The sequence below is a fragment of the Pollicipes pollicipes genome, unplaced genomic scaffold, assembly GCF_011947565.3.
Source record: "Pollicipes pollicipes isolate AB1234 unplaced genomic scaffold, Ppol_2.1 Scaffold_4002;HRSCAF=4701_pilon_pilon_pilon, whole genome shotgun sequence".
Classification (NCBI taxonomy): domain Eukaryota; kingdom Metazoa; phylum Arthropoda; class Thecostraca; order Pollicipedomorpha; family Pollicipedidae; genus Pollicipes; species Pollicipes pollicipes.
In genome coordinates, this window is record NW_023596420.1 from 9,213,341 (window position 1) to 9,232,536 (window position 19,196).

Below are 19,196 nucleotides of genomic sequence, written 5' to 3' on the forward strand. Positions count from 1 at the left end.
GGCGGCTCGCTGCTCCCTGGGGGAGGGGACGGGCAGCTTGTCCTGATGACGGTCTTCACCATCGGATGAGGCGGTCTTGCTGTACTGACAGTCATGGGAATGACGAGAAAACGTTGCTTTTTGCATCCACCAATTGAATGTATAATGTCCGCTGGTAATCGTCCTTTTCCTTGGATAAGTCTGGGGTGTGCGATTCGCCAAGTCATCTCCACTCTGTTGTCGGGGGTGATAAGCTGTGGTCTCTTAATCGTTGTTTGCTCTGTGGTGGCGTTGTAAGGCGCGTGGTATGTGTAGAACAAAACCGAACTGCGTACTGGGTTTGGGTCTAACACGGATGGTCTGCAGTAGGTATGCACGTGTTACGTCTTGCCACCCGTCCAAGAATGCGTCCTCTCTTAACCGCACGGTGCCTTTCATGTGCTCGATAGTAGAATGTGAGCTGAGGTGCACTGGTCCGTCTCAACGGACACTGTTAGAGTTTCAGCGACCCGTTTGTTTCGGACGGTTTCGGTGTAAGATCACGCGGCCCGTCTGCCGTTGCGCATGCGTTTCCCCGTCCCCGGTTCCCCTGGCGCACGTCTGTGATCTCGTGGCTGGCTCGGCCCGGCTCGGCGGCGGCGGCAGCTGGCGGCGCGCGCGGCGCGGCTGACGGCGTGTTCGGCTGTTGCAGCTGTTTCCCCGGCAGGTGCGGTTCGGCACGCTCGCCTCGCCCGAGGACGAGGCGCCAGCGCTGACCGCGGCGGCCGCCGCCCGGCGCCGAGGCGGCCCCGGCCGACACGCCGACACCATGATGCAGCTGCGGCTCAGCAAGGTAGCGCCGCCGGCCGGGCTCCGGCGGCGGCGCGGGGCACGTTGTGTTGATGACACGGCGGGGGCCGGCGGGGAGGACGCCTGCGGTCGGAGGCAGTGGGAACCGAGCAGGCCGGGGACGCGCGCCGCTCTGCCCTCTGGGCGGGATCGAGTCTTGCGACGTAAAGACACGGGCTGTGCGGAGGGGAGGGGTAGGGAGGGGGGGGCGGATGGAGCTGTGACGCTCGTGGGTGACCGCGGCGAGGCGAGAAGACGCGCGGAGCGGGGCCGCCGGTACCGGTGTGACGCGCCGCTGCCGCCGGCCGACAGGCGCGCTGTCAGCTGGAGGAGTACCCCGAGGACACGGAGGAGGCGCGCCGGCTCGTGCTGGTCGCCAACGACGTGGAGGTGCTGGACCGCATCACCTCGTCCGACATGAACAAGTTCCTGTACCAGTATTCGTCCGAGAGCTGCCCGCGCCAAGCTCACTCCAACATGGTGAGGCCGCCCGCCACCGCCCTCACGTCATGTCATGTCATTGGGACTTAACGACCTTACCGTCCTCGGCTCCGGCCGCGGCAGCCGTCAAGGCGTCAGTCTGCGCTGTGTCGAGGCCCTGGGTATCGGCGGTTGCCTGCGTATTCTAAGGCGAGCGCGCTGCCTGGCTTGCTGCTTGGCTGCGGGGCTGCGTTCATATAGTCAGTTTGCCAGGTCCTGAAAGGGGCCTGTGATGTTTGGGTTGTACCTGCGGGGGCGTGGCCACGCTTGCGGCTGGCGGCGCCCGACCGACTGGGGCGGGATGGGGTCTGACCGCCGGCGGCGCCCGGCCGACTAACGCGGGATGAGGTCTGACCGCCGGCGGCGCCCGGCCGACTGGCGCGGGGTCGGCTCTGACCGCCGGCGGCGCCCGGCCGACTGGCGCGGGGTCGGGTCTGACCGCCGGCGGCGCCCGGCCGACTAGCGCGGGATGAGGTCTGATCGCCGGCGGCTCCCGGCCGACTGGGGCGGGATGGGGTCTGACCGCCGGCGGCGCCCTGCCGACTAGCGCGGGGTGGGGTCTGACCGCCGGCGGCGCCCGGCCGACTGGGGCGGGATGGGGTCCGACCGCCGGCGGCTCCCGGCCGACTGGCGCGGGATGGGGTCTGACCGCCGGCGGCGCTCGGCCGACTAGCGCGGGGTGGGGTCTGACCGCCGGCGGCGCTCGGCCGACTAGCGCGGGATGGGGTCTGACCGCCGGCGGCGCCCGGCCGACTAGCGCGGGATGGGGTCTGACCGCCGGCGGCGCTCGGCCGACTGGCGCGGGATGGGGTCTGACCGCCGGCGGCGCCCGGCCGACTGAGGCGGAATGGGGTCTGACCGCCGGCGGCTCCCGGCCGACTGGCGCGGGATGGGGTCTGACCGCCGGCGGCGCTCGGCCGACTGGCGCGGGGTGGGGTCTGACCGCCGGCGGCGCCCGGCCGACTAGCGCGGGGTCGGGTCTGACGCCGGCGGCGCCCGGCCGACTAGCGCGGGGTGGGGTCTGACCGCCGGCGGCGCCCGGCCGACTAGCGCGGGGTGGGGTCTGACCGCCGGCGGCGCCCGGCCGACTAGCGCGGGGTCGGGTCTGACCGCCGACGGCGCCCGGCCGACTAGCGCGGGGTGGGGTCTGACCGCCGGCGCTTCCGCCAGGTGCTGCTGAAGGCCCTGTGCCGCCGGCCGGACCCGGCCGTGGCCACCGAGGAGTGCGACGTGCGCCTCTCGCTCTGTCCGATCCGGCTCAACGTCGACCAGGACGCGCTGTTCTTCCTGCGCGACTTCTTCCGGGCCGTGGCCGGCGAGCCGGGTGCGTGGCCGGGCCGCGTGATCAGACGGGGGGCTGCGTTGGCCTCTCACGGGGTCAGGTGACCTGAGAGGAGAGTGTGGGGAGGGAGGGGGTGGGGCTGCCGTGCGCCTCTGTGATTCTGGTATGTTTGTGCGGGCATTTCCGCGCGTCAGCTGTGTGCCGCGGTGTGAGGCGTGTGCGGTGGTGGGCCGTGGTGTGAGCTGACGCCCGCGGAGGCCGTCAGCCGGCCCGTGGTCCCTTGCTGCGGGATAGCGCTCATCGGCCCGCCAGCCTGCCGCCGCCTACTCGTGGCGGTCGGCCACCCACCTGGCTTGCTCTGTCGTCCTGATGCCTTGCTAGCAGCATTGGGGGATAGTGTGCGGCTTTGGTATGTTCAGAGGACAGCAGTGTCGTGAAGGCTCATGCATTTCTTGAGCCTAAATGTCTAATTGAAGGTTGTATTGCAAGGCTATCAGTATCACTTAAAACGAGGCGCTTGTTTTCGGAAGGACTGCTCAATGTTAGCACGCACAACGAACCGGGGTCACATGTTCCTTCTGCCCCAAGACGCCATGCTCCTCCATTTGTGCTGATCAGTGATCGTCGGCGACAGAAGCAGGATCCGCCGGCATCATGCCACCGTCTGCAAGCGCGTGCCATGGCGTGGTGTCTGCGGACACCGCACGGCGGCGCCCCTCACCCTGGTAACAGCCGTGTGTGTCTTGTGGCGCAGGCGGCAGCGGCCGGGCCGCCTCGCCCGACTCGGACGCGCCCGTGCTCTCCATCACGCAGCAGGACGCGCCGCTCGGTCCCGGCGAGGACGAGCCGGACGAGGACGAGGACGAGGAGGCCGAGCCGGCGGCCGGCGCGGTGCGGCCGGCCGAGCAGCATCCCATCTTCTTCAGGCAGGTGGAGCGGCCGCGCGGCGGCCGGCGGTCGGGCCGCGGCAGTGCGACGCCGTCACCATGGCAACGGGGCGTGCCTGTGTGACGTCACCAGAGCGGCAGCCTCCCGGCCGGTCGACGGGACATCGTGACGAGTCGGATGGGCTCGGCCTGTTTCCGCGGCGCTCGTCACAGGGTTCCGGGACGCCTCAACAGCCTACAATCATGGGCGCCCGTCCGGTGTCCTGGGGTACGGGGAAGGATCGCGGCGCGGTCTGCAGCTCTCGGGCCGTTCGTGCACCACTGTGATGGGCTGATACGATGGGTGACGCCGCAGTGAGACCACGTACCGTCTGATGTTGACCGCCTCGGATCAGACCGTGAACAGCGCTATAAGATAGACTTTCATTTGATGTGCTTATCGGAAAGAGCATGATTAGATTGCGTGCGCTGGACGCGGTCATGATATTGACTTGAAGTGCTGAAAGCGTCAATTCTGTCAAAGAAAAGGTTTCGATCCCTCACGTCATGCTGCGTAAAATGTTGCATCCAACTAATCACGGACTGACGGCATCAGCTGCTGGCTGTCAGGTCGTTGGCCTCCGGTGTCGTCATTCTTGGTCACGTGAAATTCCTTGTTTGCGCAACAACATCGAGATGCTCAATAACACCTCAACGAACGTCATCCGAATCGTGAAGCTAGGGCGTTTAAGAGTTGTGTAACGCTGCGAAAGTCTTTTGTAGACTACCACCTGGCGCCAGTACAAAATCCACTACAAATAATAACTAAATTCCCTGAAAGACCAAAGAATGAAAGCACACGGTCGTTATGCAGCAGTGTCCGAGTCAGAGTCAAGCGCGGCTCCCTGGCCGGCTGCAGGGCGGCACTTCCACGGAGCTGTGCACAATCCCTCATGCGTCACCAGCAACGGTGTCCGTGGCGCCCGCTACACCGCAGCCCTCCTGTCTCCGCGTGAGCTCGCCCCAGCGGCGTCCGTGACGGCCGCTACACCGCAGCGCTCCCTTCCCCGCGTAAGCTCGCCCCAGCGGCGTCCGTGACGCCCGCTACCCCGCAGCCCTCCCGTCTCCGTGAGCTCGCCCCAGCGGCGTTCGTGGCGGCCGCTACACCGCAGCCCTCCCGTCTCCGCGTGAGCTCGCCCCAGCGGCGTTCGTGGCGGCCGCTACACCGCAGCGCTCCCTTCCCCGCGTGAGCTCGCCCCAGCGGCGTCCGTGACGCCCGCTACCCCGGAGCCCTCCCGTCTCCGCGTGAGTTCGCCCCAGCGGCGTTCGTGGCGGCCGCTACACCGCAGCCCTCCCGTCTCCGCGTGAGCTCGCCCCAGCGGCGTTCGTGGCGGCCGCTACACCGCAGCCCTCCCGTCTCCGCGTGAGCTCGCCCCAGCGGCGTCCGCGGCGGCCACTACACCGCAGCCCTCCCGTCCCCGCGTGAGCTCGCCCCAGCGGCGTCCGCGGCGGCCGCTACACCGCAGCGCTCCCGTCTCCGCGTGAGCTCGCCCCAGCGGCGTCCGTGGCGGCCGCTACACCGCAGCCCTCCCGTCTCCGCGTGAGCTCGCCCCAGCGGCGTCCGTGGCGGCCGCTACACCGCAGCCCTCCCGTCCCCGCGTGAGCTCGCCCCAGTAACGGCGTCCGTGGCGGCCGCTACCCTGCAGCCCTCCCGTCTCCGCGTGAGCTCGCCCCAGCGGCGTGCGCGCCGCCGGTGCGGCGTACCCCCGGCACGCGCCGGCCGTGACGCGCGCGCCGCGCCTGCCGACAGGACGTTCACGTTCTCGCCGGAGGTGCTGATCCGCATCGACTACCAGGGCAAGCGGGTGGACATCGGCCAGTTTGGGCCGCTGATCGGCCTGCTCATCGGCCTGGGCCAGCTCAACTGCTCCGAGATTCGGCTGAAGCGCATCAGCCACAAGAGCGGGTGAGACGGCCGGCGCGCGGCCGGCCTGGGCGGGGCGGGGCAGCCGTGACCGGACAGAGAACGCTGCGTGGTGACGCTCCAGTGTTCTCGGCGATGATAGCTTGCGCGCGTTTGCTGATGTGTTCTCAAGAGGAGGCCATGATCTGATCAAAGGGGACGGCCGTCCTGCTTCGATTGACGGGTGAACTTTGTCTTCCCTGCTTACACGCCGCCATCTTTGCTATCGAATCACTGACTGTGGAAGCTGGTAACTGCTCCATGAGAGCCTGTCCGGGACTGGAATTTTCAGTACAGCCCTGATTCAGTACAGTCAGAGCCTGTGACTGCGTGACCCAGGCTTTGGCCCAGAATATAGCCGGGACAGATTTTGCGCGTGCCACCGATCCGCATTGCCGATTCGTGACCAGGGAGCCCTCGCTTGCCTGCCGTGGGTAATACTGCTCCCACACAGTACTGAACCATCTTTCGTGGCAGCCGTCCTCGATGTCATCTCCAGATGCCGAGTTACTGTTCTGCGTGCGCAGCCGAGCCGGGGCAGTGCTGACCGTACCCCGTCTCCGCAGTTTGCTCGGCCTAGATCGGCTGGTGCACTTCGCGCTGAACGAGTGGCTCACCGACATCCGTAGCAACCAGCTGCCGAGCCTGCTGGGCGGCATCGGACCGCTCCACTCGTTCGTCCAGCTGTGTGAGTGGCTGTGGGGACGCCGCCGGCTGCCAGCCCGCCAGCCGCCAGGCGCCGCCGGCTGCCAGGCCGTCAGCCGAGCTGTGCCCAGCCGCCAGGCGCCGCCGGCTGCCAGCCCGCCAGCCGGGCTGTGCCCAGTCGCCAGGCGCTGCCGGCTGCCAGCCCGCCAGGCACCTAGTCGTTTTCAGTGCTATTCCGGCTCGTAGCCAGAATTTTCTACAGAGGTATAGTAGATATCGAGTTTTCTAAAAATGCCTGCGATTTTAGTTCGAATTCCTGCGAAATCACACAGTTTCTAATTTCAACCTTTTGACTCAGGGGAGGGGGGGGGGGGGTATTGGTATTGCCTTTATGTCTTTCTCCCCTAGGCTACGTCCTTGGTGTTGTTGATATCCCTGATTTGCCCAAGCCATGGCCTGGCGGGTGCGAGGCAGGGTTCGTTCTGTCACCGTTGCCGCTGGCGCAGGCTGTACTGCCCATCAGCGCACTGCCACGGCGGCCACGTGGCGCGGCTCGTACCGCCGCGCTCCGGGTCATGCGTGCACTCGTACCTGTCGCGACGGTCACGGGACCGCCGCGAAACGTTAGCGGTTTGCGGTCGCTTTCCCGTCGCCGTCCGTGTCGTCCTGGCATTGTTTCTCAAGGGCGCTCGTCGCCTGTCACTGCCCCTTGAGCTCGTTCGTCACCTGTCTTCGGGTCGTCGGTGGTGTACGTGGCATGCGTGTCGTGTCTTTGCCACTCGAGCCTCGCTGCTCGGCCGGCCGGGGGCGGCGTGGCGGATGGCGCGCGGCGGCCGTGGCTGACGCTCTCCTCCCGCCGCCTCGCCCCCAGTCCAGGGCATCCGCGACCTGCTCTGGCTTCCGATCGAGCAGTACCAGAAGGACGGCAGGATCGTCAAGGGCCTGCAGCGTGGCGCCAACAGCTTCTCCACCTCCACCGCCATGGCCTTCCTGGAGCTCACCAACCGGCTGGTCGGCTACATCCAGGTCGGTCGGCGGCGACGACGGCGGCGGGCCAGCGTTATACTGGGTGGCTGGCCGGCAGCCGGATCCGTATTTAAGAGAACAACGCGCCACGCTTCGTCGTGCAACCGTTCATGACGCGCCAGGGACTGCGGAGATCATTTTAGCTCTCGGGCCATAGTTCAACTGGAGTTCGAACCCGGGCCCCACGCGGGGACCGAAGCCACCTGGTTTGCGTTGCACATGAGCGAATGTCAGCCGTTGGTGTACGCGTGTGCACGGACGGTGAGGAGGGCCGCCTTAGTGACGGCACCGTAGGTTGGGCGCGTGGCGGAGTGACGGCTCCAGCTGTGACTCTGACCCCTGCCCGGCGCCTTCCTCTGGGGCTGCGCTGACACGTGCGGCGGCCGGCAGGGCGCCTCCGAGTTCGCGTACGACATGATGTCGCCCGGCCCGTCGGTGCGACAGAAGCGCAAACAGAAGCGGAGCCGGCGGCGCACCTCGAACCTGCCGCAGGACCTGCGTGAGGGTGTTACCAACGCTTACGAGCTGGTCAAGGAGGTGAGCCCCCGCCCCCCGCCCTCAGCGAGAGCCGCTCAAACGGGGAGGACACTGACCACTGCGGGGCCGGGGTGGCTATATGTGTATGTGTGTGTGCGTGTTTGTGTGTGAGCGTGCTTGCGTGTGCGCGGTTTGTGTGTGTTGGTGCGATGCGCATGGTGATGTCCTTTTTGAAATGTCAACGACGTTTGGTTTCCGTAGATGAAAACTCAGCCTAGGGGTCCGCGTCGTTTGGTTGTTGTCCCATGACTTCATTAGTAAGCGGTGTGCTCCTGCCGGACTACGGCTGCTGCCGCGGTCTGGAACACCGGTGACCACTGTGTTCGCGTCGTCACTCGTCTGAGCTTTCCTCGCCGCGCGCGTGTGACCGGTACCCGGCCGGCCGGCAGGGCCTGGGCGAGACGGCGCAGACGCTGGCGCGCGTGGCGGCCGAGGAGCACGACCAGAGGGCGTTGTCGGGCGCCGTGGGTGGCGTTCTGCGCCAGATCCCGCCCACTGTCGTCAAGCCCATCCTGCTGGTCTCCGAGGCGACCAGCAACGTGCTGGGCGGCATGCGCAATCAGCTGGCGCCTGACGCGCGGCGCGAGGCGATTGACAAGTGGAAGGCGGCCGAGTGAGCAGCACCGCGGCCGACACGAGCGCCGAGTCGGGCGAGAGCTCAGCTGGCGGGGTGGTGCGCCAGTGCGAAGAGCGCGGGCTTGGAGGCAGGCGGAGGACGGACAAGTGAGGGCTGTGTTTACGAGCCGTTCCCGGCGTGAGCTTTACGGACCGGCGAAGATTGCTAGGTGACGGTTTGGTTCGGCCAGCAAGTGAGGCGGTGACAGTCGTGAGGCTGACGGTCGGGTGTGCGGGTCGTCGCTGGTGTGAGTTTTACAGTGTCTTGGAAGGCCTGCCGACGCGGCAGCGGTGCGGTCGGTCGGCGCCGGGCCGAGAGTGGGGGCGCGCGCGCGCGCTGTCTGACGCGGAGCAGCACCGGCGGGTGGGAGCCGCGCTGGGCGAAGGCCGGTGGAGGACAGCCGAGGCGGTCCGGCCGGCGCGCCGCCCAGCGCCAGTCTCGTACCGCACAGACAGGCGCGGGCCCCACCGCAGGCGGCAGTGTGGCTTTTCTCGCGACGTGGTCCGCTTCGGCCGGACTTAGCCGGCCAGGCTTGCAAACCGTGTCTTTCTTACAATGGTGTTCGACGATTCGTTGCTGGCGTGTGATATGTTTTGTAGACGGCGGGCGTAGCATTCCGTAGGTTTTGTATGGGTGCTGCCGGCGGTGACGCCGCGAGGCTTGCTTGTATTACCTGGGGCGTCGAGGCGGTGCCGGGTTTGCCGTGTCCTGCTCGCCTCGGCGCCCTGAGACGGCCTTTCCGGCTGACCTCGCGCCGGTCGGCCGGCTCGGCCCGGCGGCCGAGACCACGCCGGCCCGGCCGCCGATCGAGACAGCACGAGCTCTGGCAGTTGTCCGTAACCACGCAGGTGCCCTGGACGCGCACGCGCACCGGCTTGTGTACCGCAGACTGGGTGGCGCGGCCCGCGAGCCGTCGCGCCTTGTATCCGTCTGTGTGGGTGTGCGGGCGCCGAGGTAACGCTGGGCCGGCGCGGCGGCGTCACCTCTCGCCTGCCGCCGGACGCTCTGGTCGGCCGGACGGCCAGCAGGCGGCATCAGTGGCGACAGTCGGGTACGTGGAGTGGGCGGAAGCATGATAATGTGACGCACATACGCAAATACATTTGTATCATTCTTTCGGCTGTATTTGTTGAGCCGGCCCAGTTCCGGCGCGTTTCCTCTCGCACCGAGGGATGAGCCGAACAGCACCGCACCACAAACTCCCCATATTTGCACGCCTGCGACCGCAAGTGACAACCCGCAAACAAGAAAGCAGCAGCTTGACAAAACAGAGACGATCGTGACGGCTCCCAGGAAGGTGCCCGTTAAAGCAAAACAAACGACCGCTATCACGCGCTCCCCAATCTGCTCTCGCCCGCTAGCCAGCGGGCACCGCTTTGCGTGTAAGTCGGCGGGTGCTCGCGACAGTGGCATGCTGCGCACACGCCGGCACGCGGCAGAAGGACGGACGCATAGTCCGGTGCCGGACTCCACACAGCCCAAACCCGGACGGACTCGGACGACCTCCCGCACCGCCTCCCGCTACTCGATTAGCTTCTTCGCCTTGAAGTAGCGGCGCAGGTACAACACTTGCCACGTGGCTAGGCCGAGCAGACAGCACAGCCCGAACAGGCTGAAGTACATCACCCGCGAGCTGGTCGACTCTGCGAACGAGAGGTGCCCTAGTAAGCTCGTCACTTGAAATGCTCGACTCGCCGTAGTCGAAGCCGATCAGCTGGGGTCTAACCACATGTAATCTCTGTTCCAACTGATGCTGGCAGGTGCACCTGGCGACAGAGGGAGGACCGTCCTCTGTCTTCCGTCCTCCGTCCTCCCCCGGACCGTGCTCGCGCGACCGCTGGCAAGACCCGCAGCTCACCGTTTGTGTCGCGCATCTGCTCCTCGCGCTCTCGCATATAGGCGAAGTCCTGCACGATGGCCTCTGACAGGTCCTCCAGCTTCTTGAGCTGCATCTCCAGCGGCTTCAGCTTAGCCGCGTCGGCCAGCTGCCGCGGTCAGGTCAGGTTAGGTCAGATGTGAGGCGTCTGACGACGATTCGCACCGAGATCTGGTCGGGCCAGCGGCAGTGGGAGCGCGACCACCGCTAGCAAAGAGGCACCGAAAGATCGCGTAAGCAAAGGCAACTCAGCAGAGTAGCATTTGTCACACATGCACATATGATTTCCAAGATTGAGGGAGCTCATAAGGTCATTGTTCATTAGAACGCCCAATAAAAAATCTTCAGAGAAACAGAAAAACCGTCTGAATTATCCCTTTTCAAAGATTTTCAAGTGCAGATAAGCAAACCAAAAGCAAAACAACAACTTTCATGTTGCCTTAAAGCCAAAAATTCGAACAAATATCTTAGGGATCTTACCTAAAATACTGAGTGATTATGAGACTGAAATACTTATCCATGGAAACTCTATCAAGTTTACATCCATAACTTACCCCCTCATAGCTCTTTGCTTCCACACCATGCTTGGTTGTAAGAGTGATGTCATGAACCAGACCTGACTGTCCTGCAATTGGAACACATCACATCCTGATAACAAAATTATCGTTTCTGTGAGCCTATGATGCATCTCTGATGATGAGATCCTATGGCTTTCACAAAAGCAGTGTTTCAAATCACAATGCAGATCTTGCAAGTAAGTACCAAGAAAGACCAACTCCCCAGCCAAGAGCTTTGAAAAGTACTTCAAAAATTACAACACATGGATAATTCCAGCCACACTGTACCTAAGTACCTAAACACCATCCATTGCTATCCTTGATATAATAAGAAAAGTTTTGGCATGCTTAGATGTCAAAACAGTTTACCAAATTTTCCTTAATGACCCAAATGAATGCTGACACCACATACAAATAATACAAATCAACATAAAAGAAACTTATCTATTTGATGTAATACAATATAGATCATAGTGAATGCAAATGCAGCATGATTTTCATAAATATGGTTACATACCTGCTTGCACACTTGAAACAAAGCAGATTTCAAACTTTGTGTCTTTATCTGTGGTGAAGGCAAACTTCCCATGCCCCTTGGCCTCTTGCCGATTGGCCAACACATGGCTATCTTGATCAATCACCTGAAAGCATACTATATCGTGTCAAATAACTAAAAAAGCCTTGGTAAGCCTGAGTAAATGGCAGGTACCTTTAACCAACAGACCACATGGTTACATCCCTCTCCTGGGCCAGGGCTCCAAAACCTGGCCTGCAGGAAGAGCCTAGCCTGCCCCATGGCCAGGGTAGTAAGCTACCACCTGCCATCTGCATCTCAATGCCACATTTTCCCCCATGTCCTAGTTTGGCTGTTTGACTATTTTTAAAAACATCATTCAGTGATTATCTTTGGTTGGCACCAATATTCCTTTAGAATTACACACATTGCAAGCATCTGCTTATTAATATACAGATAATTAGCAGCAAAAGTTCACATCAGCAGATGTGGGGGATGGGGAAACAGATGTCAGGGATTTGAGCTCTGTCACAAAAAACAAAGCCTGGATCTTTTGGCTTAATTATCATGCTATTAGCACAATAGCTACCTAATCCAACCAGATCAGATGAAGCATCAGATCTATCCCAAGCAGTGTGCTGGAGCAACCATCAAATTTGGATCAAAAAGATTGCATATACATAAACAATGAAAATATGATGTTTTATCCATTATGTTCTGCATGGGAATAGTGGACTGCTTAAGTGCCTTTTTTCTTAAAAAATGGCACAATTGAAATTGTGTTCCACTCACTACATGTAGGACATTGTGACATATACAGCCTTCTCCCACTATTGTACCTAAAAGTCACCATACAATACCACTTTTCTTCAAAAAGGTCTCATGTACACAGTTCCTAAAATCTGAAGATGGTGATTACTGTTCATTGTCTAAATTAGTAGGCCAGTTGTGAGTATGCTGTGCATGCTGAAATATATCAATGAAATACTTTAAACAACAAAAATAAATAACTTAGATCACTTAAGACCAGCCCCACCCATTACTAATTATGATAAGTTGGACTACTTCATCAGTCATTACTAATTATAATAATATACATTATATATACATATAATATACATCATACTATATATATATATATATATATATATATATATATATATATATATATATATATATATATATATATATATCAATGATAATAAAAAATGGCATGCGGAAGAACACGCCATCTGCATGAACTTAACCATATGTTTTGACTGATCTGTCCAGCAGATGAGCATGCTTCCACATATGAGCATTCTAAAATGAAGCAAGCATGAAAATTTGTACTGCATGCAGCCAGCCCTTGCTTACCTGAAAATGTACCACCTGGTTTGGGACTTCGGAAACCTCATATTCCCCAGTAACGAGCGTTTTGGCATGCACATTTTCAGCGAGGCACTTATGATTGTTGGGATGCAGTTGGAACATTAAGCCTTCGACGCACAGAAGTCTCCCCAACAGCAATAAAAGAGCTTGCTTAAGGGCAGATGTGCTCATAATTATAGCAAATAGGCACAACTGGTCGAATTTGGGCCTAACCAACGGCACCTCTCCAACAAGCTCGTTTTAAAGGAATGCTACTGGATCACACTCCGTACCGTCCGTATGTGTCGAGCATGCGCCAAATTATAAGGTATTTAGTTACACCATATTCAACGTCTTACGAATATTTTTTTCACAGTCCTTTATCTCCTCACCAATACCAGCAAAAGTTTGTTTTTTTGCGAGGGGAATGATGGCCGATAAACAGGCAATCTGAACGGATCTGATCTGCAATTTGGATTTTACGATAAGAGAGCATATCATTGAAATTGAAAAGTCCAGTCCGAGGTGAGCGGCAGATGAGTAGCTTCTCGACGTCATACCTTACCTTACCTTACCTTATGGTGATCGGGAATTGTAAAAGGCCACTAGGCCTGTAGGTCCCGGTCTCGTCAGGCTCCCGGTCCGGTAACCAACAGTCTCAAATTATGGGAAGATTCAGTGTGGGACGTCGTACATGAGGTCAGCCCAGTGCGTATCAAGCCTAGCCTTGAACTGTTCAGTTGAGGTCGACGACACGACCGGGTGTGGAAGAGCGTTCCAGTCGTTGACAACCCGCGTGCTGAATGAGTTGCGACGGACGAGAGTCCTAGCTCGAGGTTTTCTGAGCTTCCATTGGTGTCCCTCTCGCTACCACCTCCGAGTTGTGCCTTGTCAGGAACTCCTCCTCCGATAGCGACATGCCTCCGTGAAATAGCTGGTACACTGTTACCATGCCTCCCCTGCGACGACGATAGTACAGTGAGGGCAGCTGAAGGAGTCTAAGCCTCTCAGGGTATGGCTGGCGCCTCACTTCATAGACAAGCCGGGTAGCTCGTCGCTGAACTCGTTCCAGCCGTTTCTGGTCCAGTTTGCCGAACGGGCCCCAGATAACGTTGCCATACTCTAAGTACGGACGTACTAAGATATTAAAAAGGAATGGCAACGTGCGAGCATCGATATTGGCAAAAGACCGCCTCACGACCACCAGCATCTGGTTGGCCTTGGAGGTCGCTTCCGCCGTCTGCACGTGGAACTGGAGCCGGTAATCCATGAAGATCCCGAGGTCCTTCTCGGTGGACTCGACCGCGATTTCGGCACCGTCCAAGAAGTACGTCAGCCTCGGGTTGCAGTTCCCGATGTGCATTATTTTGCACTTTGCTGCACTAAATGGGAGCAGCCACTCCTTTGACCACTTGGCTAGGGCGTCGAGGTCAGCCTGCAGAGGTGAGTGAGTCAGGGGTCTCGGGACACGACAGTAGACCTTGGTGTCATTCGTAAACATCTTGACCACGCTTCGCACTTGCTCTGGCAGATCGTTCACGAAAATAATGAACAGCGTTGGTCCAAGTAACTGACCCTTGCGGGATGCCGCTGACGACGTCGGTCCAGTCCGACTTCGATCCCTGGACCCGCACTCTCTGCATCCGATAAGTAAGAAAAGCCCTAATCCAGCGTAGCAAATTACCTCTCACGCCGTAAGCATGACGCTTGGAGAGCAGACGGTTATGGGGAACAGAATCAAAGGCTTTGCTGAAGTCCAGATACGCCACATCCACCGGCTCTCCATCCTCCACCGCGGCGCTCCAATCCTCCATGACCTCCAACAGCTGAGTGGTACAGGACCGCTTAGGGAGAAACCCATGCTGGGCCGCATGAAGAAGTCCAGACTCTGAGAAGTGATTAAGTAGGGCATCAAGGAAGAAAGTTTCAAGTATCTTGGAGGGAATAGCAGTAAGGCTCACTGGGCGGTAGCTCGCTGGAGATTGTCGGTTACCCTTCCTGAAAATCGGGACCACCTCGCCAAGCTTCCACTCCAGAGGGCGCCTTCCGGATGCCAAAGATTTCCGGTAAAGCATGCTGAGGGGTGCTGCTAGGACGTTTGCGGACTCGCAAAGAAGCCTTGGATGGAGATCGTCTGGCCCAGGGGCGCTCGAGGACTTCAGAGCGGCCAGTTTCTTTGCCACTGCCTGGGTAGAGATGGCCACGTCATCCAGCAACGGTCCAGTAAAGTTACACGGTAACACAGGCATGGCATTAGTCCCTTCGTCCGTGAAAACGCTGGCGAATAATTTACAGAGGACGTTTGCCTTCCCTTCGCTACTGCTGGTCAACACTCCATCATCGTCAAGAAGGTCTTCTATCCTGCATCTTGTACGTAGTCTAGAGTTGGCGTACCTCCAAAAGGCCATGGGGTCTCTTTTGATGTCTGCTAATAATTTAATATCATACTCTTTCCGAAGGTACCTGGTCAACTTCCGCAGGTCATTGCGACAACGCACAAACCTGGCATGGTCTAGGGCATCTGAGTCCGCGTGTACGTTCGCCATAGTCTTTCCTTAGCCTTCTTTAGTTGCATGGCCCTTGGGTTCATGTACAAGTTCTTCTTAGCTTTAGCCTTTCTCCTGACGGAGCAAACCTCAGTGGCCCTGGCGATTCTTTCCTTGAGGAACTTGCAACCCTCTTCGAGGCTGAGGCTCTCCATCAGGGACCAGTCCATTGACCTGAGGGTGTCAGCCAGATGCTCGCAATTTGTGTGTGTCAGCTGGCTGGGACGAGGAGTTTGTAGCCCAGAGTAGCAGACCAAAGTATACCTGACAACCACATGGTCACTGTTACCTAGCCCTGGCAAGTATCTGATTTGGCTCACCATGCCCTCCTCATTTGTGAAAATTAGGTCCAGAACACTAGGAGCTTCACCAACCCGGTAGCGTGTTGGCTGCCGGACATGCTGAAACAAGAAACAGCCCTGAATGGTGTCTATCAAAGAGTGGGTTGGGTGACTCTCTAGAGCTGACGACCGCTCTGTTGCCCAGTCGATCTGAGGCAAGTTAAAGTCACCTACAACCATCAAGTGAGAGAACTGGGCTCTGCATGCTTTCAGAAGAAGGTCTTCCAGTTGGCCCACACTGTCCTGGATGTTGCCTGATGGACTTCTGTATATGCAGCCAAGTAACAGGGCATCCTTCCCACTCAATGCCATCTTCAGCCACACTTGCTCCAGAGGACTTGACCCAAATGAGTGCTCAGCTGCGTTTAGTAAGTTGGACACATAGACACATATGCCTCTTCTACCACTAGATCCGAGGTTGGGCTGAGAGAGATTAAAGTTTGTGTACAGGGTGTACCCGGAAATCGATAGGAGAGATGGTGCAATAGGAAGCTTCTGGGCTTTGGGAAGGGCCTCAGTCAACAGCATGATATCTGGCTTATCATCAGAAATGAGCATACATAAATCATCCCTTTTACTAAGGAACTGGTCAGCACTGGCGTACAATATCTTCAGACCTTGCCTACCCCCGCACTGATGAGCATCATGCAGTCATTGCGGACTGGGGGAACCAGCATCAGCCTGAACTTGAGTATGCTGATATGTGGATCCATCCCCAGTGACTGAGGTCGCTGCTCGGGAATGTACGTGAAGTTAGGGATTTGTTTAGCGATTTTTCAGCAACCAGTTTTTTACCTGACACGAAGAAACTTACTTCGAGGCAACCACTTTCATATAGCAAAAGAAGGTATCATTACGATGAAGAGGCGGATGTCATTTGATCAAGGAGTAAGTAGTCAATAATTAGAACGGGCTGTCAAGCGAAGTTGTAGAAGTCCCTCTCTGGCGATATCTAACATCGTTTGGACAAGTGCTATCGGTCTTGACATTTCATCTACAGATAAATTCAGGCATGTCAGATCGTATGATTATCTTCGAGGATGTACGCAAATCTGAGGTAGGCCAGCCTCGGTGGGCCCTTGTGGCCCTTTGTTGGCCAGATGCCTTTATGTATTTTATGTTTAGTTTCGATTTCAATGAAAACGTGTTTGACGGAAAGTCGTGGCACGAGGTCACCGCATCTGACATCTGTTTTCAATATCACATCTATCATCTTCATGGCCAGATGATGGGAAACTCCATAAACCAATCCTCAAAATCGCAGTCAGCCTCCATTATCACTTGAAGTCGGGTATTCTGCGGATGTAATGGTCGCATGTCATTAGCATGTCGGACTCCCACTCATGTGGGAGTGGGCACGTTTTCACGGACACGTGGGGGCTCGGGTTCGAGTCCCTATTGCGCCATGGCTCCTGGGCGCTAACGCACTCGATGTTGCTCCGTGGAAGGGACGTGACAGCTTGTGTCACGTTCTCTTTTTAATAAAAAAATGAGGCATTGCCGCCAAAATTCACCTCTCAAGGTCCCCCTTCCAGATCAAGCTCAATAGAAAATGACGGGGAACTTAACATATCAGCCCAAGCTTTGCAGGCCGATTTCATGTGAATGAAATCGCCTATTCGATGTGAATCGATGCTCTGTTATGTAGACCACAGGCGGTGACAGGCAAGTTAGGTCAGCAGTGGCGACATGGATTTTAAGCTGGGGGAGCAGGATTTTCAATGGCTTTCTGGACAAAATGTGTCTCTCTATGTTACGCACGGCTTTTCTGATTAATACCGCTAGTAAGGTTTTTTTCTTGCTCCACTCTCAGGCAGCATATGCCATACTGGCCACCATTTTACGTTACGCGGCGATGATTTTCCGAGTTTTAATCGTTAGTCGTCGTTTCCTTCAACTCGATTTTCGCCGTCCGCGTAATAGAAGTATGGCTCCTCATTTTTCAGCAAGATCGTCTGAGAAAGAGAGTAGAGAGAAAGAGAAGAGAGAGAGAGAGAGAGGAGAAAGAGAGAGAGAGAGAGAGAGAGAGAGAGAGAGAGAGAGAGAGAGAGAGAGAAGAGAGAGAGAGAGAGAGAGAGAGAGAGAGAGAGAAGAGAGAGAGAGAGAGATAGAGAACATCGTGTTAATTAGGGTGTTATATACGGAATACCTGGTTTCTTCAAGTATTCCGCATATAACCACTCACCGTCATGCTCGCCCCACGGATTTCTCACAGACACCAAGCAGCAATGACGAGATTTCCAGAGCCCAGCTGGCATAAAAGCGAAGCGGCAAGCATCTTGACTGACACAATGTAGGTGAAGTTCGTGTATAGTTTTTGAAGTTAGGCACTCGCACGTGAAGTTTCGCAATGCAGTACACCAAGCATGATGTTATGTCATGCATATTGCTATGAGCACCTTTCTAGGGATAGCGACTGTGGCTGCGACTAATTAACTTCAAGAAAAAGGCTCCTCGGGAGTAATATGTCTGGAGACAATTATCATATTTGCCGCGATTAATTATGCATGCCACTGTTAACAACGGCTGTTGGCTAGATGGCCCACCGCATTGATCAGCAGGTAATTACCATACAAGTGATTCCCTGTCATAACTGGCTATCAGGGGCGACTGCAAACGGTGGCGGAAACATTGGCTCACCGGCATTACATGAACGTCTACGAAACAGATGTTTTCGTGCTAATATGGGAGGCAAAGGTCACTTTTCTGAGATTTTGCGGCTAGCATTCATACATTTATGCCGCCTCAACATGCTCGTCACCGGTCTAATAAAGGGAGGCCTTAGGTGTGGTCGTTACACACACAGTCTGCGCAGGTTATGTGGGGGCGATCGGACCCCCGAGTTATGAGCGGAACCTTACAGTCGTTCAGCACGCATGCCTCGAAATTTATCCCAGTAAATAGCCACCACCTGGCGCAAGGCTCCCCGGCATCACCACGTAACCCCACCCTCTCTCGTCACAGAATAATGCCGGAATCCCTCGTCGGCACGCCGGAATCCCCGTCGGCCTATTATCCTCAGTCGCCGGAATTCCTCATCTCTCTGAGGTGCGAACCTTGCCCCCGGAATCGCTGAAGTGATTCTAACAACGGACCGGATTCGCTGCCGCTGCTCAGGATCAGTTATTCGTGGCTATCTTAGCAAACCCCTTCTGTGGCCGGATGCCAACCCACCAACGGAAAAAAATCAACCAAATGTTCCGACAGCCCACCGCCCTGTTCCGACTTCCACCCTCTGGCAGTTGCAAGAAGGCAGCCGAAAAGCGAGTCTCACGTCTGCAAATCGCGAATCCATCAACGGTATCCTAGACGTGCTGCTGCTTTTATCACTAGTGGCCATCGACGTACGAAAATGCGTCCCACCTCATCTCTGAGTCGGCGAGAGATCGACCAACATCCAACGCTCCTTATTTCTATATTGGAATGTGGGACTTTTAAACCCACGGCTAGACAGCTGCCTACGTACCGCGAAGGACTTTCTCCATCGCTTCCCCCGCCGCGAGAGTCGTAACGCAAAGCATCTGTGACGCATTTTAGCCCCTGGCGACCAAAATCCTTTCACCATGCACGCGGGATATTCATAGTCGGTCCAAGCTGTACGAGTATATGAGCTACGCAAGATAATTGATTTGACGTATGAACGCAGGCCTGACTACAGCGGCGTCCTCTCTCATGGCACACCAATCAGGCCGCACATAACAATGATCGGCTATTTGCCTACAGGCTGTTCATTGAAACGCATAGAGGAATGCCTGGCAGGGTGTCGGCATCTGTACAACACACGTTAGCG

At 57.5% G+C, this 19,196-nt stretch overlaps 2 protein-coding genes across 2 annotated transcripts in view; one reads left to right on the plus strand and one right to left on the minus strand.

Moving 5' to 3' along the window:
• Nucleotides 1-9,336, plus strand: part of LOC119093513 (autophagy-related protein 2 homolog B) — a 31,854-nt gene extending 22,518 nt beyond the window's left edge. The window contains exons 30-38 of the mRNA XM_037216471.1: nt 686-811; nt 1,120-1,287; nt 2,458-2,611; nt 3,324-3,495; nt 5,246-5,401; nt 5,965-6,086; nt 6,915-7,069; nt 7,460-7,606; nt 7,996-9,336. Of these exons, the coding sequence (XP_037072366.1) occupies nt 686-811; nt 1,120-1,287; nt 2,458-2,611; nt 3,324-3,495; nt 5,246-5,401; nt 5,965-6,086; nt 6,915-7,069; nt 7,460-7,606; nt 7,996-8,223 (1,428 nt within the window). The 3' untranslated portion in view covers nt 8,224-9,336. The remainder of the gene's footprint in view (nt 1-685; nt 812-1,119; nt 1,288-2,457; nt 2,612-3,323; nt 3,496-5,245; nt 5,402-5,964; nt 6,087-6,914; nt 7,070-7,459; nt 7,607-7,995) is intronic.
• Nucleotides 9,322-12,779, minus strand: LOC119093217 (transmembrane emp24 domain-containing protein bai-like). The gene is made up of 5 exons (XM_037216134.1): nt 12,526-12,779; nt 11,173-11,296; nt 10,653-10,723; nt 10,081-10,207; nt 9,322-9,865 (listed from the first exon to the last, which is right to left on the minus strand). Exons 1-5 carry the CDS (start codon nt 12,709-12,711, stop codon nt 9,744-9,746), a joined length of 630 nt encoding a protein of 209 aa, XP_037072029.1. The 5' UTR covers nt 12,712-12,779; the 3' UTR covers nt 9,322-9,743.
• Between the last annotated feature and the right edge of the window lie 6,417 nt (nt 12,780-19,196).